Genomic DNA, 16,264 nt, shown 5'->3' on the forward strand with positions numbered 1-16,264 from the left:
ACTCGGACAATGACTTCGATTCTGATGAATCAGAAGCATAATTTTGTACACGTTTGTACTTGAAAATTATTTACATTGAATAAATATTCATCAAACATTGAATTTATTTGGTATTTATTTCATTTTTTGGCATTTATCTAGGAAATTTGTAGGTGGCCACTCATGGATACAAAAATTTTTTCCCCAAAAAACAAGGTTTTTTGCCGACCTGCAAAAATTTGTTTTTGGTCAAATATATTAAAGATCTGATACCATGGCCAGTTGGCTAGTCCAATAAGCTAAACAACGGTATATATAAACCTTAACTTTTCTAGTCCACAGTATAGCTACAGCCGTATGTGCTTAGGCGGCCCACTCATAGAGACATTACCCTATTCATTTTACCTAAGATTCATATGTGTTAATTCATATTTGGAAAAGTCATAGTAAAATATCAATATCGTTTTTTCTGCAACAGTTCAAGTGATCTGACTTTTCATTCCAAAGCTTCGTGTCGAAGGCTACAAGCAATTTCATATTGATTTTTAAAAACTAGTGACTGCCCATATGCTCTCGGTGCGTTGAATTTCAGTCCGCCGCGGTGAAAATGCGAGATATAATAACAAGCATTGACGAGAGCAGTGCAGCACATTGTACAGCTCTCGCTCCAATACACACCGCAATGCGTATAATACGAACTGAGCATAGAAGCGTAGAGAGCCAACACACAGAAACGCGCAGGTTATAACGATTGAGTGTGCACAGGACTGAGAACACTCAATCATAGTAGCCATGCGTACTGGTGTGTACTGTACGCTTCTATGCTCAGTTCGTATTATGCGCCTTGCCTCCAACATACACCAGTTGGAGCGAGAGCTGTACAGTATGGTGCACTGCTCTCGCTAATGCTTGTTATTATATATCGCATTTTCACAGTGGCGGGCTGAGTTTCAACGCACCGAGAGCATATGGGTGCCTTCGATTCGACCAAAGGATTGCAGTTTGTGTTGCATGAGCAACGGAATTATTGTGAATTATTTAATCATTCTAAGCCTTCCTATCAGGAGATCATAAACCAATACGTGTACGAATCATGAATTCGTAAGCATTTCGTGATTATTCTTTCCTATTTATTGCGTAGTTCTTCGCCACGTGTATTTTTTAGTTGCTGGTCAGTTTGATTGAAAATATTTTCTAGAGCTTATTGCTGGGCAAGCTGAATAACATATGTATTTTTTCTGAACAATTACCCTAGAAATGAAAGTAATTATATAAATCGTGCTTTTGCACACACTCTTGTAGCTATTAAATCCAAAGGGACGTTACTTTGGACTATGTTGAAGGAATAAAATTCGTTAGTTCCTGGCCGATGGTTAAACGAGTTTGAGTTTTTCTCTAAAGTTCTATTTTATCGACATCATTTTCTGCGAACAATCCATATAAATCCATAGTAATCCATCTCTTCATTGCATTTCTTTTGAATAAAAGTTAAGTCAACTTTGAAAAATCAAAAATTCAACAAAAATCTCTTCAAAATACTCAATTTCCGATGACTAATTGAATATTTCTATTGGCCCTATTCTCATTAAAACAGATATTAAGCGAAATGGATCCGTCCATCCGTTTTACAAGGTGCATTTATCACTGGGAAAGGCTTCTTCTTCAATTTGCAGGCCAGGATTTTACAGCTGAAAATTTCAAACCGAACATAATTTCGTACTCGGTGTATTCATTGGCAATCACAACATACGTGGCCGAAATCTATACGTTCATGAATTATGACAGCATCAAGAAGATATTTGCTTTGCTCTCCATTATGTTGGGCACACAGGTTTGCATAGATTTGTCTTAACTCTCGCAAAACAAGCCTTAAATGCATGACATCTCCATCGCCAGGGTGTGACCAAGATGTGCAATGCGATATACGCCGATGATTTTCGCTGGACAATTTGCCTTATTCAGGACTTGTACAATATTCATGCGAAAACCAAATCACGTGACCTTGCTACATATTTTGAGAAATTCGCTCTCTTCACCGAGATTTTATTCAAATTTATGATAATTGGATTTGCATCGGTTACATCGACTTTTTTCATCTACCCGCTTTATATGTATTTTATCAAAGGAGAACTGATGCCAATATTGCCTCTCTATCTTCCATTTATTGATGAAACGACCCCCATTGGCTATGTCATATTGAATTTCTATCAATTGTTTTGCTGTGCGATTGCAACGGTTGGGTTTTCCTCCCTTGAGTTTCTAATGACAATCATCATCATAAGCTCGTTGATTTTTGCCAAATTAATCGGACGAGAATTGCAGCAAGTGAATGCCGATTTGCAAGATGATGACTGTGAAATACTTACCGTAAAAGGACGTTTTCGAAACATTTTTTTGATGCACCAAGAAATGGGAGAGTATGTGATCTAATTTAGAAGAACTGAAGCAAGCAATTTGGATTTGAATTTTTCAGGTATATGAACCGCATAGAAAGGATCACATTCAGAACATATTTTACGCAAATTGGAACTGCATTTATTGGAGCTATTGCCTGCCTTTATGGCATGTTAACAGTGAGTAGACATTTTTTGTGATAATTTTTTAATTCAGAAAATCCCTTTTGCTGTATGTAATATTTTGGTTTCTAGGTTAATTATATGCCAATAAACTGCTGCATCGCACTATTGATTTTTCAAATATTCATCGCTTGCTTGCTCGGTAACTGCGTTCAGTTAACTGTACGTATTTGTATACGTTTGAAAATAAATGCCTCGATTGATTATTATACAAAGAAATGAATAACATTAATTTCAGCATGACCAGATCTATGATTCGGCATTAGAATTGGATTGGAACGAACTTCATATTCGAGAGCAGTTCTATTACAAATTTTTCATTAGTCGTTGTCAAACCCCGAAACTACTAACCATCGGAGGCCTCGCGCCATTAAATTTGAATTCGTGCGTTAAGATTTTTGGACGAATTTATACTATTACGATGTTGCTTTACACCATACTACAATAGAACTGACTGGTCTACTTTATTTTAAAGTAAAATATATACAAATAAGAGTGATATAAATTCTCTTTGCAGTATAGGAAGTTTATATTTTTCTCTTAAACGATTCAACAATGAAATTGATTCACGTTTTTTTCACCTTTAGTTTTATTGCATTTTATTTATTGTTACACTTGCCTAGCACTCGTTCGATGGGTAAATGAAGAATTATTAATTTGAATTTAAAACAAAAGTTGAATAAAGATAACAAAAGTTGCCCTTCAGATGTGTTTTTTTTCTCTCCCTTTAAGATCTTAGTCATACAATGTTTCGATTTCTTCGGTCAAAACTCTCCAGCCCGTCGTTGCGGGCAGAATGCCTTGAAAATTTGTACATATTCAGTGCTTAATTGGTGCTTGGGGTGGGGGAGTAAATCATGGGGTTGATTATTTAAGGGTGGAAAAATGCAACCCTAATAGTACACATAATTAGTGCCCCACTGGTGCTTGGATATATATACCTATCACCTATTTTTACTTTTCATGTTTTCAAGTTATGGGCATTTGTTTATTCGGGGGGTGAAAATATCAACTTCCCCATAATTGGGTTAAAACACCCCAAAATGGCTGGAGAGTTTTAACCAAAAAAATCTTGTAAAAAATTTAATATTAATTTTTGAAAAGCAATTATTGCTTTCTTTCAACACGAATACAAGTCCAGCTCAGATCATGGGTCTTATGGCGCATGTCGTGAAATTGGATTTCAGAAAAAATGTTTGGATAATTAATTTTTCCTGAATGATCTTCATTTGACCGGTATGGGAATGCATCACAGATGCCGGATTATGTATACTACGAGAACTATTATTTTTCTGCACGCAACATGGAAACGCAACCAAAATCCTTCGAATCAATGACGTGTATCGATCCTATTTGAATGACTTGATTGAAACCTTACTGATGATTGCTCATCATTTAAATCGAATGAACCAACAAATGAATGTTTTTCTTGGTCTCTGAACATGTGTATGCTGGTTTTATTCTTAAGTAATATCCTTGAAACATGTTTGTAATTATATGAACACGCGCATCGATACTGATTGCAGATGCAATTATCCCCTTTTTTTCCAGTGATAGCAAACATTATCTACTTTAGTTCGTATTCAACATTTGAACAGGTTTGACTCTGTTTGAATTTCAGCGATATTCCTCGAGAACTTTCGGAATTATAGTGTAGATAATCAAATCAATTGCCCTGTACTATATAGCAAGAGATGTATGTTTTATGGTTTCAGTGAATTGAAATATTCCGATATTTTCGTTGGTGCACCCGTCTCATTCAAGATCTTTATGCAGTTCATGCCAAAACCAAATCACGCGATCGTGCCGAATATTTTGAGAAATTTGCCCATTTCACCGAAAACCTATTCAAAATTACAGTGTCATCGTTTTGTACATGATCTACTTATGTTTTATTGAAGGCAAACTAATCCCAATGATACCTCTCTACCTACCGGGCATTGATGGAACCACCTTCACTGGTTTTGTTTTATCAAATTTATATCAGCTGTCTATTTCCGTAATCGGCACTCTTTGCATGGGTACTCTCGAATTTCTCATAATAATTATTATTGTGAGCTCTCTGATTTTTGCCAAATCAATATCGTGCGATTTGGAACAAATCAAAATCGATTTACGAGATGATGATTGCGGAGTGCATACCGTGGCGGCGCGTTTTATTAACATTTTCTTGATGCATCAAGAAATGGGTGAGTATGTGTGTAGACTCAATAAAAAGTTTTTCGAATCAAATATTCCCATTCGATCTTTTTAGATACATGAGACGTATCGAAAAAATTACCTTCAAAATGGTTCTCGTACAAATCGGGACATCGACTATCGGCTCAATAATCGGCTTTTATGGCATTCTATTGGTTCGCTCTTTTTCTGGTGTCATTTAAAGCTTTTCATTTTCTAAGAATTCACATTTTTTGCCTTTTTAGATATATTATGTGCCTAATTATTGTATGATGTTTCTGCTGTTGACCCAAATAATCATCGCTTGCTTGCCTGGCAACTGCGTTCAACTAACTGTTCGTACTTTTGTTTTTTTTTATAAAGTGAAATACTTCAAATTTTGAGCTGAACTTAAAGCTTTTTCGAATTTCAGCATGACAAGATCTACGAATCCGCTTTGTATGTGAATTGGAATGAGCTTAACACTCAAGAGCGATTCTTTTACAAATTCTTCATAAGACGTTGTCAAACTCCAAAATTGCTCACCATCGGAGGCTTTTCACCATTGAATCTAAACTCTTGTGTTAAGTTTTTCGTACGAATTTATACCATCACCATGCTAATCTATACTATGCTTCATGAAAACTGAAGTGCAAAAATTGTTTCTCTCTATTTCAAAAACAATTTTGCTTTAATTAAAAGCAGTTCAACGCTTGTTCACATTTTTTTAAAGAAGATTTTATCAAACAGCACTCGTTAAAAAAATACTGAATAAAGAATACAGAAATTTCACTGAAACATTCATTTGTCTCTCGGGCATTTAATATTGACTTTTCATGGCCAGTCCTCATTGAAATTATTGCAAAAATTATCACATACAAGAAGAACATATAAAAATAAAACAAATCATGATGCAACATCACTGTTGTCATTTTTTTGTTGTAACTGTCTCCTCATAACCCATCGTTGCAATGATGGCATTGCAAATAGTATTGCACCACTGAGAGAGATCATAAAAGCGGCAAGCAGGAAACCAGGCGTGTAAGTGTGTGTGCGATCAAACAGATAACCCGCAATTGGTGGACCCAGAAAGTTTGCAATTCCTTCAAATAAAAATATCAAACCGTATGCACCTTCTAGTTTCTCTAATCCAAACAAATCCGTTATAATGACAGAGGTCAGTGTGATGTATGCCCCGCTTGTAAACCCAAATACAATTGCAAAAACTATGAGTGTTTCATAGTCAAAACAAAGGAGAGACATTCCAGTCGCTGAAAGCAAACAAAAATTACTCATCGTTCATTCAATCATATCATTTTTCTTTTCTTACCAATGCCGCAAATAATGAGACAAATATTGTACACCCAAAGTCGATTTATACATGGCCTATCGGATATGTAGCCCAAAATAACACGACCCACCGTATTTACAATTCCAATTATTGAAAGCAAATGGCTTGCATCTTCACTCGATACACCGATTATTGACACCAAATCGGCTAAACAAAAATATGGCACATAATATCCCAAACTGGTCAAAAGAGTCGCCAAATTAAACAGAATGAAAATCGGATCTTTGAGTAGGCTAAGATTCATCATTTTCGCTAAGCTTTTGGATATTGGTTTCGAATTAGTTGTTGGTGGTGATATGTCCATTGATTTCAAATGGTCATTTTGTTGATATTCTGATTGCTTGCTTATATCTGAACCTGAAATTGAATAGAAATCAGAATTAGATTAAAAAGTAAAATTGAAATTAAAATCACTATTCAATAGAATTGAGTGTGTCAGAGTTAAAAAGGAAAATATACGAACAAGTGTCCAAGTTTTCGGGCTTTGGATTTTCTTGTGTTGACGATAATGGTCGATATAGAATTCCGAGTAAGCCACAAATCAACAAAATTCCAGCGAGTATCATCAGTGCTCTGCGCCAACCATACTCTTCACTCAGAAAATTCACGAATGGTACGAGTACAAATGTCCCAAGGCCAGATCCAGCAAGAGATATTCCTGTTTGTAATTTTATGATGAAATGAGATAGAAGTCTAGTGGTTTGAATCCCATTCAAATCGAAATTGCAAAATGAATGATACTATACCTGTTGCTAATGATCGTTTCTTTTCGAAATATGTTGAGACAATAACGATAGGCTAGGAAGTTTCGTATTGAAAATTAGTTATCTATATATAAAAACAAAGATTTCAATCCACTTACTGGCAAGAAAATTAGACCAAAGCCGAATCCGCCTGAAATACCTAAGTGAACAATCTATTTGTTTTTATTCAAAACCAGGGAATGTCTGCACATAGATTTATTCAAATAAATTAAAAATATCAAGTAAATTTATCCGATATTGTTCATGCGTTGCGTTGTTGTTACGCATCTGCAATACAAAGTTCATATTCTCTTCCGTATTCGCCAACTCAAATTTGGTGGTGTTGTGGTGGCCATGGTCCACTAGAGGGCAATACAAATATAAGCTATTGTAAGAGTTGCCGAATAAGCAAATAACTGTGAGCGATCGGTCACCCATCAATATTATTCATTCGTATTTTTGCATTCAATAAAGAAACACATCAAGTAATTGTTCTCATACTCACTAGACCGATTGGACTCTGTCCATCGGTCAATCTAGCCTTCTCTCAGCCTACAACATATAGATATGGCCGCAATGGGCTATAGTGTTCCGAGTGGAATTCGGCAAAAATAATGCGATTTAGCAGCCCAAAGGGATGCGTATTGGAGGACTTCACTTCCAGAATACCTCCTGCTTCATAAGTTTCACTTCCAGCTCAGGCAATATTTCAGAAGTTTTTGCTAGTTTTGTTTTCGGCTTATATTTAAAAATAGAGTTTATAAATATTGGCTGAGCTGGAAGTGAAACTTGTGGAGCAGGTGGACCCGACCCGGTCCAAAGTATTCTGGAAGTGAAGTCCCCCAGTACGCATCCCTTTGGGATGCTGAATTGCATTGTTTTTGCCGAATTCCGCTCGGAACACCACCAAATTTGAGTTGGCCAATCCGGAAGAGAATATGAACTCTGTACTGCAGACCCGTGTGGAAAATTTTTGACTGACTAAAAGTGATTGTCTCGAACAAAATAAGCAACTGCAGTTAACTTTAATCACAAATCACTCTTAGTCAAAATGTCCCAAATTAGTCGACTGACTGAAAGAATAACTAAACGTGATTGTCTCCATACAAAACGCATGATTTCAATCAACTTAGCCAGTTTTAGTTGTGTATCACTACATACAGTTACATACAACTGAGTGACTGTTAGTCATATTATTTGCACACGGGGATGCATTACAACAACGCAACGCATGAACAATATCGGATAAATTTATTTGATATTTTTAATTTATTTGAGTAAATCTATGTACAGACATTCCCTGTTCAAAACAAGGCAGTTAAAATGGAATTCCGACCGAAAATTTTCTTACCAATTGTTAAAATAAGTGTGAATACATTTTTCGCAAACGCTCCGACAAAAAAACTAATGGCACACAATACTGCGCCCAAAATTGTTGTGGCACTACATCCGTATTTTTGTACGAGAAGTGATGAAATGGGACCTGTTGTGTATTGCAAAAAGAACCTTAAAGCAAAAGTTATTACCTCCCATACTGTTGCATTCAAGTCTAAAAACTTACTTGTCAATGATGCCAATCCTGTCATTAAGGACATCACAAACGATGTATAACCTTTACTTTCTTTGAATTCATCCAGTAAATGAGTGTAAATAATTCCGAATGAATAAACAATTCCTACCGCTATGATGAACCTTTCATTAGTATCTTTCACTTTGATCAAAAATTATTTTTTTGTCAAACTAAAATTGGATCGCAACTTACATATGAAAAAAATGAAAAACGATGCGAACACGACGACCCATCCAAATCCACCGTCCAATGCATTTTGTTTGTTTTTCACCTGTTCGTCATTTCCATTGCATTCCAGTTGCAACGAATTGTTTGATTTCATTTTTTCAGATAGTTATGTGGTTTCAAGGTCTTTTCAATTATTTCCGATATTAAAATGCACCGAAAATTCAGAGTGAATGATGTGTATGCATGCAATTCTAAAATGTGACTGATTAATACATTGCATTTCGGTTAGCGAACACAACACACGCACTGCAAATTATGCTAACGTAGCCAAATTTACAATTCCCACGTGTGCCAACATTTGGCCCTATATGCAATAGCTCGAGTGATTTACAACGTAAACATGATCACAACAATAATACTTGAATGGATTTATTTCATTTTTATTCTGGTCTGAATCGCAAAAAACGTGTGTTCGGATTTAAATTCGATTCGCAACTGTCCGTTGAGTATACTTTCATATGAATAAAAATATCGATTGTTTAGATAGGAGAAGCTCTGTTATCTGATAATTATGCTATCATTCAAATTCCGTTAACTGCACTTTGTTATCATATTTGCAGCTTCGAAAACCTACAATGTTTTGACGTGTGTCGTTCTCATCATTTTCTAATAAAGATTATCACAGTTTTGTCGATTTAAAAATAGTCATTAAAATCTATGGGTGAGTAAGAGTGTAGAGTATGTTACACTGACGTTGTATCAGAAAAATTATAGAGTATCTATTTCAATTTAGAATGGCATTTGCTAGAAATTATTAATCCACGAATCATAAAATGATTTATTTTTTCTTAAATAGGGTAAGGTGGGGCGAATCCTAGGGTCTAACCAATAATGACCGACTTTAACATTTTTTATCATTTAAACAAATAAATTCCGATATGATCACATTTTGGTCGATTTTTGCAGTAATTTTTTCGCTTTAACGAATGCATACTGTTCTAGAAGCGGGTTTTGGTGCATCCTCAGGATCGTTCAGAACTGCTCCCGATTCTGGAAGTGGGTTTTGGTGGATCTTCAGGATGGTCCAGACTGGGTTTGACAATGCCCTGGCCCATCCTGAGGACCCACTTCCAGAACCGGGAGCAGTAATAAACGATCCTGGGGATCCACCAAAAACCACTTCCAGCATTTTTGAATCGGTAATGACGTCAGCACATTAAACGTTTATAATCGATATTGAACGATAAAATTCAATATATATAGATTTTTTCAATTTTTTACGGATGTCATTAAAATTGGACGATAAAAACAGATTTTGTCAATAAAAAATCCGTGGTTAGCCCCTAGGGTGAATCGCCGCACTTTTTTTCCAACAATCAAAACTCCAAAAATATGCAAATAATTCCAGAAAGTTTAGTATCATTTTAAAGCTAGCCATTTGTTCATTTTATGAGTTAATTATCTTCAGACATTCGAATATAAACAATTTCAACCATTGGTTTGAACCAATTTGAACGTTTCATGACTCTCATAAAAAAAAAAGAAAACTAGTTCCCAAAAGTGATAAAACGTACCCATTAAATGTTAACAATTTTGAACGTCTATCAGTCAAAATTGGGTATTTTTGAGATTTGAAACTTTCTGTCGATAGGAATAGTGCCCATTTACATTGTTCCATTCACAGATATGAGTTATAAGCAGTTCTGAGTGGTTTATTTATTGGTAAATTATCGGTTTAGGGTCATCAGTCTGAGGCTCATAGTCCAACATGGGAATATCAGAATGGAATCAAAATCAATCCGAGGCTTTGCCTCAACATGCCAAAACTTCTGCCGTTTTCGGATCTTAATTATCTTGTCAATTGTTTGAGTTATGCCGCGCACAAGAAATGCGAACGCAGACTCGGATGACGCCAGTTTTGGACATAACTCCGTCAAAAAATAATATTTTTGGGATATGAAACTTTTGATTGACCGGTATAAAGTCCATCTACATTGCCACATTCACAGATATGAGTTCTGAGTGACCAATTAACGGTAAAACGCAAAAATGAAGTGCGGCGATTCGCCCCACCGTCACTAATTTTGTCTGAAGCTCAATTTAACCACAAATATTAACAGATTTCAGAACAAGTTTATTTCCAATTGAAAGCGCAATTGTTGAGCTACAAAATAGACCTGACTGTTTAAAAAAAAATTTAAATAGTCAAAACTACGATTCTGTTGACTTAAAAAATTAACTCAGCACTAGTGCGAAACATGTTTGTGCCTGTACAGAGCCTGTACTCAAATGAAAAATATCGAATTATATAACCAAATGAGGGATTTAGAGCGAAAATTTAATAAAGAAAAGTTGAGCGGAAAAATGTCGATGATGAATGAGCGGAAAAGGGATAGCTATATAGTAAACTGTATAGTAAACTATAGTGAACTACATAGCTATCTCTTTTCATTTGAAATTTTCCTTTCAACTTTTCTGTATGACATTTTCGCTCCAAACCCCTCAAATATCGGGAATTAATTGCTCTTCAAAATGACACTAGAACTTTTTGTATATGTATTGCCGTTTTCGAGAAAAGTTCGGTGCGGCGATTCGCTCCACCTGACCCTATGATTAAAAATATAAATCATGTAACGCTAAAAATGTGAAAGTTGTGCACCGTTGCTTTCCATGTGGTCATTTTTGTGTTGTAATTGTCTTCTCATAACACATCTTTGTAATGGTGGAATTATGAAAAGTGTTGCACCGCTTAAAGAGATCATAATACCGGCAAACAGAAAGCCCGGCGTGTATGAGTGCGTCCGATCGTATAAACTGTTCACTTTGTTTTCTTTGCGCTAAAATCAATAGAGAATTTCAAGAGCTATGAATTATTTCATGTTAGGCAATCGAATCAATATTTCACGAACATATATCGGACCCTTCTGGTGAGGAATTGTCTTGGCTCGACGAATTTATTGGGCGAAATAAAGCGGCAAAAAGAGCACAAGTCAACATTTTTCCAGACAATATCATCAGTGTTATTCGCCAACCATACTCATTAGTTAATAATGAGATAAGTGGAGCGATTAAAAAAGTCCCTGCGCCCGATCCTGAGACGGCAATTCCTTTTTCGAAACAAATATATTGAGCAAATAGGATTATTTTGTGTGGTTCAACTTCAACTTCAATTCAAATTGCAATTGAAGAATAAATTACCTGTGGCTAACGCTCGACGCTTTTCGAAATACGTCGTGACACAAATAAGAGGCTACAAATATATTTATTGAAAAACTATTTGATATTTCTCGACAAACAATGTGTTCACATCATTCCAATTTGCTTACTGGTATGAAAATCAGCGATAACGAAAATCCACCAAAAATGCCTTTATAAATTAGAAAAAAAAAAATATTTTGGCTTTATCGACAATTTTGTTATAATCTCAAATTGAGATTCTCTATGAAATGTCGCTTTCCTTACCGATAGTAACAATGAGAGTGAACACATTTTTTGCAAATGCACTGGCAAAAAAACTAACGGCACATAATACAGCGCCCGCAATTCCTACCACGCGACACCCATAAGAAATGACAAAAAATGATGTAATCGGTCCTGTGTGATGTATTGATTTCGTAAGAAATCGAAAAATATATCAAAAGAATAACACGGCTGAATGAAACTGAATATCAAAATATACCGAAAACTGCACTCAATCCAGACAATAAACTTAAAATCCAAGATGTATACGCCTTACTCTCTTTGAATTCATCCAGAAAATGGGTGTATATGATTCCAAAGCTATACAATGTTCCGGCCGCTATGAAGAAATTTCCATATTCATTGAGATTTGAATCGGAATGCATGTTCCAAACTTAAAACCTACCGATAAAATTAATGAAAAATGATCCAAAGACGACAACCCATCCAAATCCGCCGTCTTGTGCATCTTGCTTTCTATGCCCACTTTCAGTTTTTTCATCAGGTTTCAGTTGTGGTGAATTATTGAGTTTCATTGTCACTGAATTTATTAATGATTTTTCTGAAATTTCAATGTTCAAACTTTGTCTGATTGTGAAAAGCAATGTTCGTTTCAGCGGATTCAAATCACGACTATTTACCCAGAAAAATTTTTGTTCTGCAGCTGACAGAAACGTGCTTGATTATATTTGATAGATTGAAAAGACTCTTGTCAACTACGTCAATTTGACAATTTTGATAGATGTGATTGGAGAGCGTTGTTGAGCGATTTTAATCCATTGAAGATAAAACAAATGACGTCAGGCTATATGATGAAGATCGCCAAAGCGTTGACAACAAAATCGACTAGAAATTGTCTGGTACTCATTCAATCTACAAAAAATCAATTGATATACTCATGGTCATGCGATGTTAGCAAGTATAAATACGCATTTAACAAATCATTCGAGAGACAATCCTTTCAATTCAAACTTGGGAGACAATGAGAGTGAATTGAATTCTATTTGCAAATAAAGATTATCTAATCACTTTTGTTGTCAAACTACGACGATCTTCAGATTTTTTATAAGACCACAATGTGCACGCTCATTAGAAAACCGAATGGAAATGATATATTTGTGAGGAAACACTTTAATTGAATTATATGTAGTTATCACAGGAATGAAACTAAAACACATTATTCTTTTCAATGTGCATGTGCATGATTGTGTTTGATCATACAAATTTCCAACGATTATTGGACCCAGAATGTTTGTGATCCCTTCAAATAACAGTGTCAAACCGTATGCACCTTCAAGTTTTTCCAATCCAAACAAATCGGTGAGAATGACGGAATTAGGAAGACAGATAATTAAAAATCTGCCCAAAATCATTTACAACTTGACATTTCCAAACAATTTTTTAGAGCTACTATATCGTACATACTCACTGAGAAATAAAATGGAAAAGCAGATACTTTCGGGCTCTTGAATTTATTTCATTAGTATTATCTTCATAGGGAACATTATCATACATAATTTGAATTTGGCTCTTTTTATTCTCTTTTTCTAACATTGCAATTTTGACAACAGAAAGAACATTTGAGGCCCAAGTCCAGCCCCATTAAAGTTACCTCGAGAACAATTTCATATTGATTTTTGAAAATAAGTGCCGTTTTTCTTTTGCTCAAGCAAATGGATTTTAAATTGCACGAAGAGTAATTTTTGTCAATGAATTATTGAGTTGAATGTTGAACGTAGTAATTGTGTATTCAGCTTAATCGACGTGGACTCACTTCGATGAAAATCGCCCATACAAACTAAATTGCTCATGCCAGAAGCCTTGATTCCGGACAAATTGCACTTCATGATTTGATAGTTGATTTTGGAACAGCATTTCCCTAGACCATGTCAATGGATGCGCAGTAACAGATGTTTTCCCCAATAATATATCCCAACTTGTGATTGTAATCATACCATATCTAACCTTGTATCGTTTTTAATTGCAATCTGACTTTCAACCATGGCCAAAGAAGCCTCTTTAGTTTCCAATCGATAGTTGAATAAGTTCGACCTGAAATTGTGCACTAAGAGAAATTGGACGAAAGTTTAAGTTGTATGTACAAATTTTAATACGGAATAAAAGTTATTGGAAAACTTGCCTTTTCTAAGGACATTACTGCTAATTCACAATACTTATTTCTTTGATATTAAATTTGATTTGACTATATTTCCCGAACACTGATTCAAGATCAATTGAAATGGATCCACAAACTCGTTTCACCCGATGCATTTTTGAGTGGGAGGTTCCACTTTTGCAGTTCGTGGGACATGATTTCATCGTTGCTGAATTCAAACCGAATCTGATTACCCATTTCGTTTATGCTTTGGCCAGCACAACATTCGTCGCCGAGATTTATACCTCCTTCTACTACGACATCCTATTGCGAATATTTGCATTGCTCTGGTTTTTAATGGACCTACAGGTGTGTAGTGTGTATGTGTGTTCTGTAGTTGCTTTCAAAAAAATCCATACAATTTTTGCAGGCTTTGATCAAGCTATTGAGCTCCAAATATGCCGAAGATTTCCACTATACCATTTGCAAGATCCAGGTCCTGTACAAGGCTCATACCAAATCAAAATCACGTGATCTTGCTGAATATTTTGAGAAATTTACTGCTTTCACGAATATACTATTCAAATCAATGATTGGTGCATTCGTTATAAGCCCATTCGTATTCATGCTATCCGATTTATAAATACTTTTTCGAAGGCGAACTTATTCCAATAATTCCCATGTACCTACCTGGCATCGACGAAAAAACAGTCATCGGATTCGTGCTATTAAATTTGTACCTCCTGCTTATTACCGTGATGGGAATTATTTGTTTATCCGCTCTTGAATTTCTCATGGCAATTATTATCGTAAGCTCGTTGATTTTTGCCAAATTAATCGGACGAGAATTGCAACAAGTGAATGCCGATTTGCAAGATGATGACTGTGAAATACTTACCGTAAAAGGACGTTTTCGAAACATTTTTTTGATGCACCAAGAAATGGGAGAGTATGTGATTTTTTTCTTACTTTAACATCGCTAAGTGACTTGACACGAATTATGGTTCGTTTCAGATACACCACAGGCCATAAGTTTGGATACCCCTATGAATGAATTTGGCCCAAAATTTTCAAATTTCAAACCGCTTGTCCAATTTCAACATGCTATGCGTCGTTGGAAAGGTCTCGGAGGGTACGTATCATTTTTGGTATTAAACATCAAAATCGGCCAGCTTTTGGCCAAGATATGGCTGATTGAAGATTTCGGCCAAAAATTACAAACGGCCATATCTTGGCCAAACGCCGGCCGATTTTGATGTTTAATACCAAAAACCACATCTACTTTTCAAGACCTTTCCAATGGCGTATACAGTAGAACCTCGATTATCCGTCAGGCACCGGACCAGAGCCTTGACGGATAATCGAAAAAGACGGATAATCGAGATTTTGATAAAATAAGGCAAAATAATCAAAATTTCCATACTTTCTAATTAGTTTTTGATGAGAAACAAAGTGATGTAGAAAATATATAGTAGATATGAGAACATATTTGGTGCATTGTCCAATATATTGGACAATCTTGTATATACAAGAAGTGCACCGAAAACGCAATGCCTCTGATTCCAAATCTTATTGTGCGAATGTACAAGCGGCACACAATTGATTTTGATTATGAAAGTTAGTTGGCAACTTTTATCGTATGTTCAAGTGAAATAAACTGAAAAATGAACTGAACAAAAACTTTTCCACCTTGAAAATGTATGACGGTTAACAGAGGTGACGGATAATGGGAGGACGGATAATCGAGGTTCTACTGTATAACTTTTTTATCCGTTTAAGACTTCGATTTTGGCTCCCACAGCTCAAAGGCCAAAAGACAGAGCCGTAGCAACTAAGGGGCAGGGGGGGCTTTGCCCCCCCACGTGTTTTCACTGCCCCACTCGTTTTTCTTATATATGAAAGCAATAGGTACCATAAGGAAAAATTAAAGAAAAAAAGGAAAAAAAAATTAAAGACAATGGAAAACAAAAGGAATAAATAAAACTATTTATATGGTTTTTACTGCATTCACAGTTCATTTATTTTGTTTTTCAATCACTCAAAACTGCTCGCGATTTGACAAAAAACTTCGAATAACATTTAATCATTTTTTAAGAGAATAATTGAACCCGTGAGCATAAAAACAACGTATTGACTCTTCGCCGATGAATACGAAACGCAAAAAAA

The 16,264-nt window shown here is 35.5% G+C and overlaps 2 protein-coding genes across 2 annotated transcripts; one reads left to right on the top strand and one right to left on the bottom strand.

Annotated features, from left to right (window-relative positions):
* The first annotated feature begins 2,233 nt into the window (after nt 1-2,233).
* Nucleotides 2,234-3,049, top strand: LOC129564674 (putative odorant receptor 83c). Its single transcript, XM_055438839.1, has 4 exons — nt 2,234-2,396; nt 2,453-2,552; nt 2,628-2,717; nt 2,794-3,049. The coding sequence occupies exons 1-4, from the start codon at nt 2,242-2,244 to the stop codon at nt 3,001-3,003; spliced, it is 555 nt and encodes a 184-aa protein (XP_055294814.1). The 5' UTR covers nt 2,234-2,241; the 3' UTR covers nt 3,004-3,049.
* A 2,482-nt stretch (nt 3,050-5,531) lies between these two features.
* Nucleotides 5,532-12,629, bottom strand: LOC129577514 (monocarboxylate transporter 12-B-like). The gene is made up of 15 exons (XM_055464742.1): nt 12,410-12,629; nt 12,224-12,343; nt 12,007-12,138; nt 11,871-11,911; nt 11,743-11,794; nt 11,454-11,651; nt 11,224-11,381; nt 8,569-8,707; nt 8,368-8,487; nt 8,158-8,289; nt 6,926-6,966; nt 6,810-6,861; nt 6,527-6,721; nt 6,043-6,420; nt 5,532-5,983 (listed from the first exon to the last, which is right to left on the bottom strand). Exons 1-15 carry the CDS (start codon nt 12,537-12,539, stop codon nt 5,619-5,621), a joined length of 2,253 nt encoding a protein of 750 aa, XP_055320717.1. The 5' UTR covers nt 12,540-12,629; the 3' UTR covers nt 5,532-5,618.
* Nucleotides 12,630-16,264: the final 3,635 nt, after the last annotated feature.

The sequence above is a fragment of the Sitodiplosis mosellana genome, unplaced genomic scaffold (assembly GCF_009176505.1).
Source record: "Sitodiplosis mosellana isolate CC-2019 unplaced genomic scaffold, AAFC_SMos_1.0 Smas_scaffold_1, whole genome shotgun sequence".
Taxonomy (NCBI): domain Eukaryota; kingdom Metazoa; phylum Arthropoda; class Insecta; order Diptera; family Cecidomyiidae; genus Sitodiplosis; species Sitodiplosis mosellana.

Bases quoted from the DNA above. Each gene is read 5' to 3' on its own strand.
- LOC129564674 (XM_055438839.1), top strand. From the start codon at position 2,242: ATGACAATCATCATCATAAGCTCGTTGATTTTTGCCAAATTAATCGGA. The intron at 2,553-2,627 runs GTGAGTAGACAT...TTTGGTTTCTAG, and splicing joins GCCTTTATGGCATGTTAACA to GTTAATTATATGCCAATAAA. The intron at 2,718-2,793 runs GTACGTATTTGT...CATTAATTTCAG, and splicing joins GTAACTGCGTTCAGTTAACT to CATGACCAGATCTATGATTC.
- LOC129577514 (XM_055464742.1), bottom strand. From the start codon at position 12,539: ATGAAACTCAATAATTCACCACAACTGAAACCTGATGAAAAAACTGAA. The intron at 8,290-8,367 runs GTAAGTTTTTAG...AATACACAACAG, and splicing joins AGGATTGGCATCATTGACAA to GTCCCATTTCATCACTTCTC. The intron at 6,421-6,526 runs GTTCGTATATTT...ATTCAATTTCAG, and splicing joins GCCCGAAAACTTGGACACTT to GTTCAGATATAAGCAAGCAA.